The following is a 19697-nucleotide window of genomic DNA, read 5'->3' on the forward strand; positions in this document are numbered from 1 at the left end:
TGAACTCAGGCTCATATATCTCTCTACCTCCGTCACACTTGTAAGTCTCATATGCATCTCACAGGTGTTCAAAATAGAACTGTGAATCCTAGCAAATCATTGCCTACTACCAAAAAAAAATCTCTTGCCAACTCTTTAAATAGTAACTCCAAAATTCCAGTTGCTCAAGCCAAAACTTCGGTGCCACCCCTCATTCCTTTTTCTTTCACATCCCACAACCAATCCATCAGCTAGCCCTCAAAGTGTACCAGAACCCAACCACTTCCAACTAATCATCCACTACCACGCTGGTCCAAACCACCATGAACTTCCCCTGAAAGAGTCTCCTGCTTTTGCCTTTGTCCTCTCCAAGACTGAGTGATCCTTCTAAACTAAAATCAGATCATACCACTTTTCTTCTCAAAGCACTCCAGGAGCTTCCCACATCACCTAGACCAAAAGCCAAAGTCCTTGCAATGTCTTTCTTTTCTAATTCAAAAATATGTAGGAGGCAGCATAATGCTCAGGGTCAGATTGCCTGTGTTCAAAGCCTGGTTCTAATTATTAGCTGTATGATGTTGGACAAATTACTTAACCTCTCAGTGGCTAAATTTCCTAACTGTAAAATGGGATTATTATAATACCAGTCTCATAGAGCTGCAGTGAAGATTAATGAATTAATATTTATAACAGGCTTACAATAGTCCTGGCATGTAGTAAACATTATAAAAGTTTTTTTTGTTTGTTTGTTTTTGTGGTACGCAGGCCTCTCACTGTTGTGGCCGCTCCCGTTGTGGAGCACAGGCTCCGGACGTGCAGGCTCAGCGGCCATGGCTCACGGGCCCAGCCGCTCCGCGGCATGCGGGATGCGGGATCTTCCCGGATTGGGGCACGAACCCACGTCCCCTGCATCGGCAGGCGGACTCTCAACCACTGCGCCACCAGGGAAGCCCCATTTTACATTTTTAATACTTGATTATAACTGAAGAATAAAGAACACTCACAAATCACCCCTCTGCCCCCAATACACACACAATGCAATACAACACACACTCATAGCCTTATGGAATTGCTTTATGATCCACAGAGGAGAGAGGGCCTTGTACTCACAAGTAAATTTCTACAGATTATTTGAAATGGGAAGACCTATTTGAAAAGAGGTCAAATACACATTTGAATACAAGGTAAGTCACGGTATTTGTCCATAAAAACAAAAGGGAGTTAGGATTTGTAAAAAAATTGTGAAAGGGTCATAATATTTATTCAAGGGTGTTTAAATCAGAGATTTTTTTTTGACAGTTGAGTTTTAACTTTTAGAATATGTGGTGTGAAGTTTTGTTAATTCTGGAAAAGTCTTCCAGTTCTAGATGAAATTGTGGTATAAACTGGTCCTATTGCTGGAACTCTTAAAGGCCTCTGCATGTTGAGGTGGGCTACCGATGAGCTTCCAGGTAAAAATAAACTTCACATATTTGCCAATGGCAAAATGTCTAAGACTCAACAGCTATGCAGCTATTGAGAATTCCTTTGAGGATGTGAGGGGAGAAACAATACTATGGTGCCTGCACATTAGAAACACGAGGCAACATTTAATGGAAACTTGCTTAGTTGAATCAACATTATTATGAAATGTAACATTTCATGGTATTTACACGTATAAAAGATGTACAAATGAATAATGCCCTTCTAAAATGTCGTTGTAACACCTGTCAAGTAACACTTTTCCTCACTTTTTTTTTTAAATTTTAAAAGAAAATTGGCCTTGAAACACCATCCAGACAAGAATCCAGATGACGCAGGTGCTGCTGAGAGGTTTAAAGAAATCAACAACGCCCACGCAATACTAACTGACACGTCAAAAAGAAACATATACGACAAGTACGGATCACTGGGACTCTATGTGGCCGAGCAATTTGGAGAGGAAAATGTTAATACCTACTTCATGCTGTCAAGCTGGTGGGCAAAGGTGAATTGGATGCTTTGTTTCTCTTGAAAACAATTTCTTAGAAGATCATGATATTATTCACTCTTTTAGACTCCATCTCAAAGAAAGTCTAACCTTGCTATATTACTAAACTCTTACAGATAAAAGGAGCTGTTATTTAAGGATCGTTTTTGCTTTAGCTCACCAAGTAATTATAAAATACAGCATGGCTTAAAATACTTCTAGACATTAATTAGATTTGAATTTGAAGCTTCAGGTTAATTCTGACTGCCCTCCCTACCCCCATAATGACAAATTAAGAACTGACTCACTGCTGAAAACCTAAAATAATTTATTAGTGTGACAACTGCTTAAAAATTATTATGGGACAAATTTAGCCATGTACTTTCCTATCTATAGCATAGGCTACATCAGCAAACACAGTACTGCGGAGAATACATGGTAATTAGGTCATAGGTTCACATGGAGCCTGCTGGGAAGTAGTGGAGAAGGAAATGAGGGGAAAAAGGTAAGAATTAAATAGGGCAGCACACTGAGTTGGTGAGAGAGAGGAAGAGAGAGAGAGAAAAAGGATATCTAGTCAAGAAAAAGGCAAGATTTTTAAGGACTTAGTGCGACCGGAATTGACTTTTGACAGTAAATTTTGTGGGATTTCCTAAGAATCCCTAGTATATGCATGCTTGGTGACAGTTTTATATTTGTTTATGAGTATTAATATCCTTATCTTCTGATAAAAGTATATTTACATATAAATCATATATATGGTCCATCTGCATCTTTTTTGGACAGTTCACATACATGTAGTAAGTTCACAGTTCACACATTTTGTGAAATCAGATGAACTCACATTCATATGAGTTGTAATTAATAAAGAAACAGCAGATCTCCAGAGGCAGATGTCATGTTCAGTAGTACTCTGCTACTTTCTTCCGCTAAAATAAATCTTGCTAAATTGAATAGTTTTATATACACAGGACGAGAGAGAATATATTTTTGTTCATAGGCATGGGGAGAGAGAGTCTGCAGCCTAAAGCCTCATTTGCCTTCTGCAGTCCTCAGAATTCCTTTTCTTGGGGATAACTGGGAATCCCACTGAAACCTCCTCTTTTTTATCACTCAAGACTTGGGAGGGAGACAAGTTTCTGCCTAGAGGATGTGGAACTTAGAATGAGAGTGTACATATTGTCAATGTCATTTATGATGATAGTTTGAATGTTTATGTAAAATACAGGCTTCTGTGGGAAACTAACCCCCAGGTATGACACTATTTCCATGGGAAGGTATATCTGGAGTTCTAGATAATTTACACACTAGCACCTGACTGCATATTGGGGCCTACCTGCATAAAAAGGAGAATAGATTTCCTTGCCCAGGAAGTTGACAAAATTGATCAAAATTCATATAGACAAGCAGAAGCTGTTCAGTAGTGTAAGAGATATACATAAAATAATTCCTGATGTGGCTCTTTAAAAATAAGGCTACAAAGAAATCTACCTTCCCCTTCTGCTTGTGCCAAAGCCTAACTGCCCAGTGCCCTTTAGAGTGGCCTGGTACACAGTGATCATGTATTAAGTATGCATTACATGTATGAATCAGTGTACCAATTTGAAAATATTTTTAAAACAATGGACACCTACTTATGCCTGGTACTGCACTAAGCACTGCAAGGATAAGGCAAGGTTATTTCTGCAACAGGCAAATAATCTAGTTGGAATAACTAAAGAACAAAACAATACATGTATCAAAGGAAATTTTCAGAGAGGAGAAAAAATATGGGAATGGAATAGTGAAAGCAAAAAAGGTCAAAAGTAGGTAAAAAAAAAAGGGGGTGCTTGTTGGGGCACTGGCTCAGGAACACTGCACAGGAGGGTCTTAGAGGCAGTTGGTGAGGAGGAAGTGTTTTTATACTTTTCAGAGTAATTTAAGAAATGTATGACTCTGAAGATGTAGAGAATCCATAGCAAAAAGATTATAGGTGTGAGGGTGTATAAAATCACTTTCTATTTCAACTAACATACTTTCAATAAAATCATAAACGTATTTTGCACAGTTAACAAAAATGGGATTGTTTTCACTTCAAATTGGATTGGGAGAGTTTAATCTTTTAGCTATGGCAAACTTAGTGAGGAAACCTTTTATATGCTCGTGGGGAAATCCTGGTGCTGTTCACTAGGAGGAACAAATCATTTGTTTATCTACTAATCAATTAATACCTTCATTAATTCAGTAGGCACTTCCTGTCTACCACACTCCAGGTACTAAATCCTTAGGTAGAGGAGGGATTGAAAGACAACTAACATATAGTTTAGCCTTGAAGAAGTTCACAGTCTGAGACAGAATTATAAACTCATCACTGTCTTAAAGTGTCAACAAAATAAGACTATAGTGGACATTTGTATGGCATGCAGTTGGGGCACAAAGGAGGGAGTAATTGTTCTGGAGGACATGGGAATCAGGAAAGATGTCAGACAGAGGATCTTTGAGATAATCTTAAACACGGAGTGGGTATTTTCTAGATGACTAGGGAATGGGACAGTGGGTGTCTAGGCAGATGGTTCCATAGAGAGAGCAAAGCTCTGCAAGGATGGCAGGAACAGGGCCATGCTGGTGCAGGGAAGGCACTGGAAGAGGCCAGATGACCATTAATAAGGAGCTCCAGCCTTTTCTAAGAGGCAGGAGAGTCGCTGCATGGGTTCAAGAGAACATGTCAGAAACCTCCAGCAGCAATGTGCAGAGTGGGCTAGAGGCAAGAGGGGAAGCAGGTAGGTCAGTTAGGAGGCTACTGAAGTGTCCAGAGCAGAGATAAGGGGATCCATTCTAAAGCCCTACCAATCAAGAGAGAGGCAATGGGGAGGGGGCAGAGATGGTGAGGAGAGAGACTGCAGGACGTGGTGACTGAGAGGAATGCGGTGGTGTCAGGACTGGCTATCCCTAGCTCTTCTTGGTGAGAATGATTCCGTGCCCTTGGTTAGCCCATGTGACCTGTAGAGGTTATGTTTGTTGGTTTGTTTGTTTGCTCTGCTCTTAATAATGATCACCATGGCTTAAGAATAAAGAAGAAAATGTCATACTTCATTATTTGGCTGCAAGTCACTTGTTCCTGGCTTAACTTGTTAGGCGAAACTCTGTGAGGCATTTGTTTCCAAGGAAACTAAAAAGATAGTCCTCCATGGAATAAGGATGAGGGTGAATATGTGGTGTCTGGGGTGAACTGTGATGCCTTCAGGTCTCTGGAGGTACATGGGTCCACACTTGATTTCTGGGGTCTCCTACACCCCACTACCCCTCACCCCTGTTTTGCTTTGCCTCTGGTTCCCCTAGGCTTTGTTTGTCATCATTGGCCTCTTGACCGGCTGCTATTTCTGCTGCTGTCTCTGCTGCTGTTGCAACTGCTGCTGTGGACGCTGCCGGCCTAAGTCATCGATGCCAGAAGAGGACTTCTATGTGTCCCCAGAGGATCTTGAGGAGCAGATCAAGACTGACATAGAAAAAGGTACAGCAAGATGAGAACAGAGTAGGGGGTGTCTCTTCATAGGCCTGGCCAAGCACCAGCCCCATGGCGATGGCGATCACTAAAGTGAGAGAGATACAACCAAATGGGGGGAGTGCCATAGACTTTTACCTTTGGTACCCCTTTTGGAGAGGATGAAAGGACAGTTACCTTTACCAGCCACAGAGAAAAGCAGAACCTAACACTGTCAGAAAGAAGTCATGAAATATGCAAAATCAGATGAACTCACATCTGAGCTTATGATCCCAAGGCAAAGCTAGCACAATTCACAGTCTCATTACGAAAGAGTGAACTGTGGGTTCAGGGAGGTTTGGGTGGGAGTGCCCAGGGGTAGGAGGTAGGAGAACCAAGGCAGAAATTTCTCCCAGGAGAAGCATTTCTGCCTGTTACTTTAGGATCTCTATTCAGATAGAAGGGAATGGACATCAAGAGAAGTCGACAACCCTTGACTTTTCTTCCTTTTGATTACTTGATAAAGAGTTTTGGGTAAAACTGGGGGAGGGTAGTCTTTCTTCCCCAGAAATGCAGCTTCCTTCCAAAACCACACATTCAGAGCTAGCCTCAAACCAGCATCAAGAATACTGTCTGATATAAACGGGACTGTTTGCTTTGTTAAACCACCTGCACATGCCTGTCAATGTGTATGCATGGCCGTGATAGATTACTCGATTCTTCAAGTTCACTAGACCCAGCAATGACAACGAAAAAATGTAAAGAAAGACAACAATCTCACAGAATTCATATCATCAGGAATACTTCATATTCTCTGGGAAATGCCTTTGTTTAAACAAACTGGAGTCAAACCTGCCATCATGCTTTCTGTCTTGCAGCCATAATCCTACTGTCATTTTCTCCTGCAGAATGCATCATTATTCTGGGTAATAGACTTCATCACTAAGTCACAAAGAAGCCTGGACAGCCAAATAAACAATTCAGACTGTGACCCGCTGCTGTCAGAACTGCGGAAATCAGGCACAGTGCACTTCTGTGTACTATACTCTGATTCCTTTGATCACAATGAAGCAGAAATTCCAGGACATCAGAAAGAGGAGAGACTGTTTAAAGGCTTCCAGATACTTTCAAATTCCCTATCAAATGTGGTGCTAAGTAATACCCAGTTATTACCCACCCCGAGTCCAGCTTAAAGAAAGGAGTCTTCGATCATGTGAACTGTACTTAGTCTCAGACCATTTTAGGATTGGGAGATCAGAGAGGACAGAAGGGATTTTCCTGCAAGCTGTGATTCCTTCCCAGGGGGACCACTGGGTGGCCAGTCTGGCAAACAGGGGGTTTGTTCTTACCATTTTGTATTACTGCCCCTGGAGCCAAATTGTAGGCCCATCGTGAAATACAATTACAACTTTCTTTTGCTTCATTTGGGATATAAGATGACAAATCTTCTAACAGGGCATACATACCAAAAACAGCAAGCAAGCTGTATTACTCGTCAATGGGTTAAACAGAGATACACACGTATAAACTCTTCTTCAGGGAAGAGTCAGTGACTTCGGCATAAATTGCTTAAGAATGATGAGCCCGGGGGCTTCCCTGGTGGCGCAGTGGTTGAGAGTCCGCCTGCCAATGAAGGGGACATGGGTTCGTGCCCCGGTCCAGGAAGATCCCACATGCCGTGGAGCAGCTGGGCCCGTGAGCCATGGCTGCTGAGCCTGCGCGTCCGGAGACTGCACGTCCGGAGACTGCACGTCCGGAGCCTGTGCTCCACAACGGGAGAGGCTGCAGCAGTGAGAGGCCCGCGTACAGCAAAAAAAAAAAGTGAGAATGATGAGCCCAGTGCATTCATCTCATCTGCTCTTTTGAGGGAGATAAACTGTTATTAGATCATGTCAGGGGTCGCTGGGCCCATTGTTCATAGGATCTCCCATAATATCCATCAACCCAGTCCAGTCACTGACAGAGGACAGGAAGGGGCAGTTAGATAGGAGAGTACTGTCATCGGCATCCACTGTGTCAAGCTTATCTTAACTTTTCCTTTATAGTGCGGAAACCAAGTCTAGGTGAACTGAACCTAGATACCTCAAATCCAGTGTTCCACACTTTTCTGAAAAGCCTCAAAGTCTTTCCTTTTTAAATTAGATAAAGGCTCCACCAGGGCATTTCAGCAGACCTTCTTTGCAGAAGATTTCTTTTCTGGAACAGAAATTCATACTCAGTGCCAAATTCCACCCAGATTTCCTTCCTGCAGAGTTGTTGGTGATAAATCTACATGCCGTTCACTGTTCTCAGTTCTGACACCCCAGAGCTACCAATTCCATTGCAGAGGTCAGATTCCAGACTTAGTAAGTCACGAACCCATTTGACTGTGTTACTGTTAGTCTTAACCAAAAGGAAAAACTCTATCCTATTCCTAAATATTTAAAAGCTCCTATGCAGAGTTAATCAAGGTTTTCAAGGGCCAGAAACTTACACAATTTGGACAGTCCTTTTAGGGATAAAGAATATCAAACTACAGATACAAAATTAGATCTGAAAGTGAATACTTACTTATAATGAAAAAAAGAAATTACAAAAAAATTGCAAAGCTTAAAAACTGATAAATGTCTTAAATATCATAAAATTTGAAAAACAGCAACAGTTTAATTAACTGCCTGACACACCTTTATAATACTTTCCCCCTATGCTTTCTGGTGCGTATTCTTTGATTGCCTCTTCACTTAATAATAATTTCATTAGTATCACTTCCTTAGGGAGAATAGAAAAATTACTGTCCTTCCTCTAGCATGTTTCTTCAACATTTGTTTTTTATTACTGGTAGATCAGAAAAGTTTCAGTTTTACAACTCATTATTGATAATGTTGTCTAACTTTTTAGGGATTGTTATCAGGTTTAAGAAAACTCCCATCTAGTTTATTTCATATATAAGATGTAAATTTGGAAGAAATTTTTCCACAGACCAATTCTGACTACACATTTCAAACCTTGTTGCCCCTCCATCACCCAATACTTCCAGGATCAGAGCCCACTGGACACATTCATAATGTGTGACACCATGTCTGGCATGGATTTTCATGTCCCCTAAGCAATTAAATTGGGATAGTGAGCTATAGGAGTTATCTCTAAAGCCATTGTTATGCCAGTATGGCTAGCAATAATTATATACAGAGTTGCTGCAAGCCACAGAAACACAGTTTCTGTTCAAGAGTAGTGGTACAGGGTGGGATTTGCTAGTAGAGAGGAGAGATTTGCTTGGGTTATTGTGTCTCTTTCAAGTATGTGAAAGAATGTAATCTAACTTCTACCCTTAAGAAATAAAGGAGGGAAGTTCAAAACAGTGGCATCTTCAATATTCCCTGGTAATTTTAGAACTTGTAAACTGATTCCCATCTCTTTCTCAGAATAAAAATATAATCCCAGTGGCATTCTAGGAACACAGGGGAATTCTATTATTCTTATGAATCAATTAGGAGCAAATAGAAGAGAGACAGTGTCTTGGGGGGTTGTCCATACCCCCTTTTTTGTCTTGGAAAATTTGAAGCTTGAAAGATAAAGGTGACGGATACCAGGTTATTTCCCTTCCTTTCAAATGTTCACAAATTAGAAGTTCCACTTTGTGAAATTTTGAGTGTTATATTTAAAACAAGCTCATTTAGACCTTATACTGCTCTGTTAGATAAAGGCCACAATGCAGTCAGAATTCTACCAGTCAAGAGGGCTTTACAGAACATCTTGAGATAGAACACCATTTCCTGGGACCCTGTGTGTGTGTGTGTGTGTGTGTGTGTGTGTGTGTGTGAGAGAGAGAGAGAAAGAGAGAGAGAGAGAGAGAGAGAGAGAAAGAGAGGAAGGAAGGAAGGAAGGAAGGAGGGAGGGAGGGAGGGAAAGGAAGGACGGAAGGAAGGAGGGAGGGAGGGAAGGAAGGAAGGGAGGGAGTGAGGGAGGGAGGGAGGGAAAGGAAGGAAGGAAGGAAGGGAGGGAGGGAGGGAGGGAAAGGAAGCACAGAAGGAAGGAAGGAAGGAAGGAAAAGAAAGAGAAAAATGAAGAAAAAAGAAAAGGAAGGAAGCAGGTATAGAAATGAGCATAAATGGAAACCTGTTATCTCTAAATACCCTGGCAAAGCAAACCAAAAATACAAGAGATAAGTTCAATTTTTTTTCCAAGCTGCAAGCAGTGGACTGAAAACTCCCAGTTAAACTCAAAAATTTTCTTGCAGAGTCATGATTTCCCCACTTTTTTGAAGGAGAGGAAATAGAGTGTTTAAGGGAGAAGATTTTCTAGTGGGTTGACCTTGGATCTAAAACTGTGAGATTCAGGGCACAGGAAAATCTGTTGACTGCTTAACTGTTCTTGCTACTCACCTGGATGAAACCCAAATAAATTCACAGCCACTGAGCTGAAGAGGCCATATGGCTTCTAATTAGACTCGCTCCCAGCCAAGATATTGAGACATTTATTACATTTGCTGTTCAGCATTCATCACACTTTATTGCCCAGGAAAAGGGCACCAAGGAAGAGATTAAATTCATCCTTCCTCTTTTTACCAATCCCACTCAATCTCCTTCCTATCCCCTTCCCCCCAGTCAAAAGGAACTGATTTCTAAAAATAATTCATGGAAAATAATTCTTGCAACTAGTCCAAAGCCCTTTGCTGCTTCTTTATATGAAAATGACAAGTAAGCACCATCAAGGCCCTGGGCCGGGACAGCAGGACAAGTGAGTCAGCTCAGAACGCTGCCCCGGAAGCTGCTCCAAGGGGACCCAAGGTTTCTTCAGGTTTTGCCTGCTAAGGTTCAGTGAGCAAATTTACTAGACAGTCTTTTCACAGAAAACATTTATTGAGCACTTAATATTTGCCCGACACTACGCTAGGGGCTAGAGAAAAGAAAGACACGGTCCCTGCTGTCTTGGACCTTACAGTATCGCAGAGGAGATGGGAAGACAAGTACTCCACAAATAGTCACACAATGAGCTAGCTAACTTACAGGTATGATAAGTCTGCCAAAGGAGAAGCACAGAGGCTGTGACAGTGAACACTAGGCAGGCCTGACCCGGATGCAAGTGAGGACAGCTTCCCAGAGGAGGTGACATTTAAAGCTGAAAACGTAAAGAATGAGGGGTTAGGGGTGGGAGATTATGGGGAAGGAGAACCCTAGAAGGGAGGGATCTTGACACCAGCACAGCATCTGGCACAGCACCTCCCAGCATCCTGTGGATAATGGGGAATGGAGCTCTCGATGCCAGGCAAGGCAGGGATAGGCACATTAGGCTGTTCAAGTGAACAGTTTGATCAAGGAACTGAATGAAGAGGAAGTTATGCAGAGAGCATATTTGCAAATAACCCCAAACTGGGATATACCCAGTCAAGGGCTCAGACCATCAAAGTGAAATGTGATAGATGGAAAGCAGCTGGAATCCTGGACAGTTGGCTAGATAAGAGCAAAAGCAGTAGGATTTTAACTAGGATGAGGGGAAAGGGAGTTGAGAGAAACCCAGGAGGTTCTGAGGAAGAAAACGCAAAAAGGTAGAGGTGAAATATTATTAAGCCATAAAAAGGAATGAAGTACTGATACATACAACACGGCGGATGAACCTGGAAACATTATGCTAAGTGAAAGAAGCCAGACACAAAAGGAAAAACACTGTATGATTCCATTTACATGAAATATCTAGAGTAGGTACATTCATAGAGGCAGAAAGCATACGGGTGGTTGCCAGGGCCTGGGGGGAAAAGAGGAACAGGGAACAACTGCCTAATGGGTCTCCTTTTGGAGAAATGTTCTGCAACTAGATAGAGGCAGTGAATTATATATTTAGTACACTGTGAATGTACTAAATTGTTCACTTTATTTATTTATTTAATTTTAATTTTATTTATTTTTGGCTGTGTTGGGTCTTCGTTGCTGCACGCGGGCTTTCTCTAGTATGGCAAGTGGGGGCTACTCTTTGTTGTGGTGTGTGGGTTTCTTATTGCGGTGGCTTCTCTTGTTGCGGAGCACAAGCTCTACGTGCACCAGCTTCAGTAGCTGTGGCACGTGGGCTCGGTAGTTGTGGTGCACAGGCTCGGTAGTTGTGGCGCGCAGGCTTAGTTGCTCCGCAGCATGTGGGATCTTCCTGGACCAGGGCTCGAACCCATGTCGCCTGCATTGGCAGGGGGATTCTTAACCACTGCACCACCAGGGAAGTCCCAAATTTTTCACTTTAAATGGTTACTTTTATGTTATGTGAATCTCACTTCAATTAAAAAATATCTGTAGTAGAGGAGAGAGGGGATTTGACTACAGAAAGAAACTAAACACCCTTTCTTCAGAGAAGGAGAAGGTTCTTTGTTTCCTGAAAATTCACCCATGGCAGGGAGTAGAGGATACCACAAAGCATCAGTATTCACAAAGCGTGGGGAAATGGGAAAGTTGATTATCAGTCTTTTATGCAGCTACCTTGAGAGCAGTACACTATTAGTAGCTAAGACAGAAAAGGGCTTTGAAGTCAGTCCCATTTCAAGTCCCGACTCTATTAGTTACCAGTAGAGATTCTGGGGGTAATTCACGTACCTACTTTATCCCTTATTGTTTTTTCTTATCAGGAACATACAAACGAACATTATGTGCCATTACCTTTAGGTTCTTTGCTTGCTGTTCCCTATTTAGAGGTAACTGTTACCCTAAATCATCTGTAATCATTTTCCTTTTTTAAATTTGTTTTATTGAGATATTTAATTGACATACAGCACTGTATAAGTCTAAAGTGTGCAGCGTAATGACTTGCCTTACATATATTGTGAAATGATCACCACAGTAAGTTTAGTTAATATCTATCATCTCATATAGACACACAGAAAAAGAAAAAAATGTTCTTTTCCTTGTGATGAGAAGTTTTAGGATCTACTCTGTTAGCAACTTTCAAATATGCCACAGAGCAGTGTTAACTGTAGTCATCATATTGTATATTACAACCCCAGTATTTATTTGTCTTAGAACTGGAAGTTTGTACCTTTTAACCACATTTATGCAATTCCTTGTCTCCTCACTCTCTGCCTCTGGTAACCACAAATCTGATCTCTTTTTCTACGAGTTTGGGTTGGTTTTGTTTTTTTAGATTCATGTATAAGTGAGATCATACAATATTTGTCTTTCTCTACTTGACTTACTTCATTTAGCATAATGCACTCAAAATCCATCCATGTTGTCACCAATAGCAGGATTTCCCTCTTTTTTTTATGGCTGAAAACTAGTCCTTTGTATATATACACCACATTTTCTTTATCCACTCATCCATCAATGAACACTTAGGTTGTTTCCACCCACTTCTTGGCTATCATAATGTAATCATTTTCTTACTATTCTTTTTAGTATTACAACTATATATATTTATGTTCCTAATCAAGTTTATTGCTTGGTTTTACATTTCTGAACTTTAAATCAATGAACTCATACTCAACAATTATCCTTCAACTTCTTTTTTTTTCACTCAACATCATATTTCTGAACTTCATTCGTACTGTGATTGTCTTTCATTCATTTTCACTGTTGTATAATATTCTTCTATGAGAATATCCCAGAAAATTTATTTATCCATTCTACTGCTAGTGGATATTTGGGTATCCAAATCCACTTTTTTGCCATTACAAACAGGGCTATTACAAATATTCTTGCTATGAATGTCTCCTGGTTCATGAGTGCTAGAGTTTTCCAGGTATTGGGTTGGCCAAAAAGTTTGTTCAGCTTTAAGTAAAATTAAAAGACACATTTTTCATTTTCACCAAGAACTTTATTGAACAACGTATTCATTAACTGAATGAACTTTTTGACCAACCCAATATATACACAGGAGTGGAATACCTTAGTCAAAAGGTGTGCATATCTACAAGTTATTAGATAACACCAAGTTGTTCTACAAAGTTGCTGCACTAATTTCCATTAGCTAATGAGAGTTCCTACTGCTTCACATCCTTGCCCTCACTAGACTATAAATGTGTGCCAGTCTGGTGGATGGGAAATGGTATACCTTTGTGATTTTAATTTTTTTCTCCTTGAATCCTTTCAGAATCTTACTGGTTGTTTGGGTTTCTCTTTCTTTGAAATGCCTATTCAAGTCTTTTGCAGGTTTTTATTATATCATTTGCTTTTTTCTTACTGACTCTTTTTTTGGGGCGTGGGTATTGACTCTGTTGATCATGTTTGTTTAAAATGTATTTTCCCAATTTGTGGCCTGGTGTTTCACTCTTTACGGTGTCTTTTGATAAGCCAAAGTTCTTGATTTTAATGTAGTCAAAATGTCAATATTTGCCTTTATGCTTAGTGATTTCTGTGTTTTGATTAAGAAATCTTTCCCTATCCCAAGGATATAAAGGTGTTCTCCTATATGGTCTTCTCAAAGTTTTATAGTTTTGCTACTCATGTTTACATGTTTAATAACCAGGAATTGATTTCTGCAAGTGGTATGATGTAGCGTTCCAACTTCATTTTTTTCCATATAGAAAACAAATTGTCCCAGCACACTGATTTCTAGTCTTGGTTTTGACATACATTAAGTTTTAATAGATATATGGAACAGTTTCTGGGCTTTCTGTTCTGGTCCGTTGGTCATTTTGTCTATCTATATGCAACACCAGGCCCATTTATAATAATTCATAACACTGTTCAGGCAACTCTTCCTAATTTGTTCTTCAGGACACTCTCACATATCCTTGGCCTTTTGCTTTTCTATATAAATTTTAGAATAAGCTTTGTTAAGTCCTGTATAAAACTTCTTTAAGCAAAATATTTGGGATCTTGATTAGAATTGCAGTGACTGTAGATAAATTAGGAAGAATTGACATCTTTGAAGAATGTGAGTCCTCTAATATGTGACATGGCATACCTCTCCATTTATTTAGGTTTTCTTCGTTGCCTTTCAATAAAGATATCTCTTTTATATCTTTGGTTGCATTTATTCATAATACTTTATCCATTTTCATACAATTATAAATAAATTATCATAGATTAGTTGTTGACTTGTTTCTTAGTATATAGGAATGTACTTTTTTTAACATTGATTTCGAATCCAAGAAACTAGCTAAACTCTGTATTTCTAATTATTTATCTGTAAATTCTTTAGGGTTTCTACATACCTATCTATAACATTTGTGAATAGTGATAGTTTTGATTCTTCCTTCCCTTCCCTTATCATTTTTTTAGCCTTTTCCTTGCCTTTCTGTGTTTGTTGAGACTGCCAGTAAAATGTTGAAGAGAAGATGCTTTCAAGATTGCATAATGATTGTGAAGTTTGCTGTAGGCTTTTGATCAGGTTAAGAAAGTTGTCTTCTATTACTATTTTGTTAGAATACTTTTTTCTTCACCAATTGAGATGGTAATGATTTTTCTCCTTTAAATTGTTCACGTGAAGAACTATATGAATTGTTGCCCAACGTTAAAACAATCTTGAATTCCTGAGATAAACCCAAAGCAGTCATAATGCATTAACTATTTTATTTTTTTATGAAATGTGTTTGCTAATATTTTGTTTTAGATGTTTGCATCTATGTTAATGGGTGAGACTGGCCTATCATTTTCCCATCTCAAACTTTCCTTATGGGTTCTGTACCAAGATTATGCCTCATAAAATAAATTAGCAGTGTTCCTCTTTAACTCTTGAAAAGTTTGTGTATTACTGGATTTATTTCTTTCTACAGGACTGTGTAGACCTTTCTGGGCTAATGTGTTTTTAATACAAATTTTAAATTATGGATTCAATATATTTTATAGGCCATTTAGGTTTCCCTTCTTCTTTATTAAAACAATTAGTTCTTCAAAATTTCCTCTTGTTACCTTTTACACATCTATAGTATCTGCATTTTTGTCCCATTTTTCATTCCTTATATTGGTTATTTCTGCTTTCCTTTTTTAGCCATTCTCACCAGATATTTGAAAATTTTATTCCTCTCAAATAAATGTTGTCAGTTTTATTGATTCTCCTGTATATTCTCTCTACTTAATTTCTATTTTTTATTATTTCTCTTAATTTATTGTTAATTTTCTAACTTAATTTTTATACTTCTTAATTTTCAGTCCATCTTCTTTTCTGATATTAAGCTATTAAGGCTATAAATTTTGCTGTAAGTACCAGTTTGGCTTTACATACACACACGTACATATATGTTCTTATAATCTAAGTTTGAAACATTTTCTTGTTTCCATTATGATATTTTCTTTATAAGTTAGGTCTATATATGTCTTAATTTGTAAACCTGTGGGGTCTTTTCTCGTTCTTTATTATTGTTTGTGTCTAACTGAACTGCAGTATTATCAGAAAATGTGGACAGCATGAAACAATATTTTGAAATGTCTTGAGGCTTGCTTATAGCCTAGAACTTAATTGATTTTACATATGTTCCACATTGCTTCAAAACAGTACATTTTGCATTTGTTAGGTTCACTGTGCCATGTATGACTATTAAATAAAGCTAATTTGTTGTATGTATTAGTTTGCTAGGGCTGCTGTAACAAAGTACCACAGACTGGGTGATTTGAAAAACAAATTTATTCTCTGGCAATTCTGGAGGTTAGAAACCTAAGATCAAGGTGTCACAGGACTGGTTTCCTTAAGGCTGCTCTTCTTGGCATGTAGATGGTCATTTTCATCTTGTGTCTTCACAAGGCCTTCCCTCTATGTATGACTGTGTCCTAAGTACACAAGTCATACTGGACTAAGGCCCACTCTGAGGACCTCATTTTAACATAATTACCTCTTTAAAGACCTCCTCTCCAAATATGATCACATTCTGACAGACTGGGGATTAGAACTTCAACATATGAATGGGGTGGGGGGCAGGGACACGATTCAGTTCACAACATTACGCTTTTCAAATCCTTTATAACCTTAAAGATTTTTTTGCTTGCTTTATCCATCAGTTACTGAGAGAAGCATTCAATTCTTCCACTGTGCTGATGGATTTTTCTATTTCTCTATAAAGTTCTGTCAATTTTTGCTTCCTATATTTTGAAGCTATGTTATTAGCATATATAAGTTTAGAATTTTTATGGCTACTTGGTTAATTGAATATTTTATTATTATGTAGTTACCCTCTAGCTCTAGCAATGCTTTTTGTCTCATACTTTGTTTTTAAAATACAGTTATATTAGCTTTCTTTTCCTTAGTGTTTGTGCAGTAAATATGTTTCCACCCTTTTATTCTCTATGTTTTTTTTGTCCTTATGCTTTTTGATGTGTCCTTTGTAAACAGCATATTGCTGGGGGGATTTATTCAGTCTGGCCATGTTTTTTCTTTTAAATAGAGTCCGTTTGTATTTTTTATAACTAATGATATATGTTTTTTTCTATGAACTTACTCTTTGTGAGAGACAGTATAGCACAGCCTTTAAGAAAACAGATTCTGAGAAATACTGCCCGGGTTTTAATACTAGCTCTATTCCTTACTACCTGTGTAATTCAGGCTAGTTACTTAAAACATTCTGTCCCTCAGCTTATCTGTAAAATAGCTATCATAATTACCCTACCTTGTAGTGCTATTATTGAGTTAAGATACATAAAGCACTGAGAACAGTGCTAGACACATAATAAGTATCGTATACATGCTTTCTGTTAATATTTTATTATTATAATTATCACTTTAAGTTGGCATATTTTTTCTGTTTCTATTTTCTTTCCTTTTTTTCCTTCTTCTGTACTGATAGAATTTTTTTTCACATTCCATTTCTTTCTCTCCTCCAGTTTGGAAATTATATTCTCTGTTCTATTTTTTTAGGGCTGCCTTAAAAAGTTATCAAGCATACTTAAGTTACCAAAGTTGAAAGTTAATTCTTATCTTTACCCTCTCCTGAACAATACAAGAACTTTATAACTCTTTAATTCTGATCATCTCCTTTCTGATTTACATACCACTGTCATAATTTTATCTCAATTTTAAGTCTCATAAATTATTATTGCTTTATATAATAAATAATTGTTTAGTTTTACTTATATATCTACTAATCATTTCTATATACAGCACAAATTTTTCCATGTGATAACACTTCTTTCTGTCTGAATTATAACTTTTAAATTAGGTCTGCTGGTGGCACAACTTCTATTTTTATTGTCTGAAAATACCTGTAAATCATGCTTAAAAAAATAAATGTAGCAATAAGAGGGTTTATCAACAAATTTAGGTTGATATCTTCTTATAGTATATTGTAAACATAATTTCATAGTTTTCTGGCTTCCATATCTGCTATTGGAAAGTGAGATTGCTTTAAGAACCGTTATCCTTAGTGTTCTTCAATATCACTAAGATGTTTAAATATGAATTTCTCTTTAATTTATCCTAGTTGGTTCTTGAATCTGTGGATTGGTGTCTTGTATCAATTCCAGGAAATTCTCAGCCATTAAATCATCAAATATTACCTCTACTCTTCTTTTCATTTCTTTACGAAAGTCTTATTAAATATAAGTCAGAATATCACTCTATTCTTCATGTCCTTTAGCCTCTTTCCTATTTTATATCTTTGTTTCCCCGTGCCACATTCTGATTAATCTCCTCAAATCTGTCTTCTATTCCATTAATTCTCCCTTTAGCTGTTAAACCCCATTCATCAAGTTTTAAAAATTTCAGATGTGTTAATGTCTAAAAGAGATTTTTTATTATTATTAATTTCAAAATCCATTTGATCATTTGAAAAACAAATCTAATTCTTTCTTATTCTGTGTCTGGTAAGTGCAGTATTTTAAGTCTTTCTGGGTCTGACTGGCTTTTTGTTGTTTCTACTGGCTCTCACTCAGTGTGCATTGTTCCTATGTGTAATGTTCCCCCTCCCCCCATCTCTCTCCCTCTCTCTTTATTTCTCCCTATCTCTCCCATCTCTCTGTTTTTTACTATAAGTTTATGTTTCTTGCAATTTGTGGGGGACTCTTTGAGGGCTGGGTTGAAAGTTGGGGCCATTCACTTCTACTCTGTGCTTTTGCACTGGACCATTTTAAACTAAATTATCAGCCTGAGGTTTCTTAGAACACACAGGTATTGTAAATTTGACCTGCCACATTGTGTGCTCATTAGCTTGCTAACAGACATTTTTAAGGGAGCTCTTCACTTCCTCATCAAAACTCAAGACTAGCAAAATTCCTTGCAGATTTAAGGCTATGGTGATTTAGATAGCACATAACCATTTGGGGTACTAGTTTTATGTAGAGAGCTTCCTATTAGACTCTTCACCCAAGCAAACTCTGGGTCTTGGCCTCTCTCCCAACCAGAGCCATGTATGCAATTGTCCACTGCACGATTCTAGAGGTATTTTTCATATAGATACACACTGCAGTCTATATGACATGGGTGGCAGCCCTGTCCTCATCCCCACAAAATGGTGAAAACTAAAGCTCAAGTTTATCAGTTTTAGAAATTGCCTCAAAGTGAAATCTGGGCTTAGTGCTTTGGTTTTATAATTCTGTAACTGGTAGAACTTAAATGAAGAATAAAGACAGTGAGTGTATCCTCCCTTTTGAAGTCCTTTAAAGGGTAGGATCCTTAGTATCTTAGGAATTGAAATGATTTGCTAGTCATCATTTCAGCAAAAATATCTACCACTTCCCCCATTAAATGAAATGTAACATAAGAGGGTGTTTACTGGTTTTCTTTGTTTATTTTTAGATATGGACTTTCCAGTTGTCCTCCAGCCTACAAACGCAAATGAGAAAACACAGCTAATCAGAGAAGGACCTCGAAGTTATTGTACAGACTCTTAATATTGAGCCCATTGAGGGTCCACAGTACCTCCTCTTGGTTCAGTCATGTCTCCAGGTGGTCTTGATGGGGGATGGTAGGGGACATGAAATGCTGTGAACTTTTCCACATTTGTATTTTACTTTTAGGTTAAGGAAAGATGATTGCTACATAATTTTCTCAGTATGCAGATTCACTCTTTGAGTAGAACTCCTAATGGAAACACACATTCCATTTTAATGAATAAAGGCCTGAAGAGTTGTTTTATGCTCCTTGTATGAGGTAAGACAGTGGCATTGTCTCACCACTTTATGTGAGCCAGACCTCGTTCCTTACAGACTAAAGTAGTATTTCAAAACCGAAGCCACTTTTCATCTATTTAACTAAATGTAGTATTCATATCTGCCTTTAAATATCAACAGCAAAACATACATGAGAATTTAGGAGGAATATTTTGTGTGTGTGGAGATTTTTCCGGTCATATTCAATATGGCTACAGAAATATTTCAAAGGCAAGAAGAAATTATTAGGTAAAGACAAATCGTATTATTTTAAAGTATATTTTTGAAAGATTACAAATTGTCACTTACTGAAAACTGACAAAACCAGGAAGGAAGAAGT

The 19697-nt window shown here is 38.3% G+C and overlaps 1 protein-coding gene across 1 annotated transcript in view; it reads left to right on the forward strand.

Moving 5' to 3' along the window:
• The window catches only part of DNAJC5B (DnaJ heat shock protein family (Hsp40) member C5 beta), a gene marked incomplete at its 3' end in the record, with an annotated part of 68272 nt that extends 49173 nt beyond the window's left edge, over positions 1–19099 (forward strand). Inside the window, exons 3-5 of the mRNA XM_082859043.1 lie at positions 1732–1945; positions 5246–5417; positions 19005–19099. Coding sequence (XP_082715169.1) covers positions 1732–1945; positions 5246–5417; positions 19005–19099 — 481 coding nt within the window. The remainder of the gene's footprint in view (positions 1–1731; positions 1946–5245; positions 5418–19004) is intronic.
• Between the last annotated feature and the right edge of the window lie 598 nt (positions 19100–19697).

This window comes from Leucopleurus acutus (assembly GCF_964270905.1).
Source record: "Leucopleurus acutus genome assembly, chromosome: 17".
Lineage (NCBI taxonomy): Eukaryota > Metazoa > Chordata > Mammalia > Artiodactyla > Delphinidae > Leucopleurus > Leucopleurus acutus.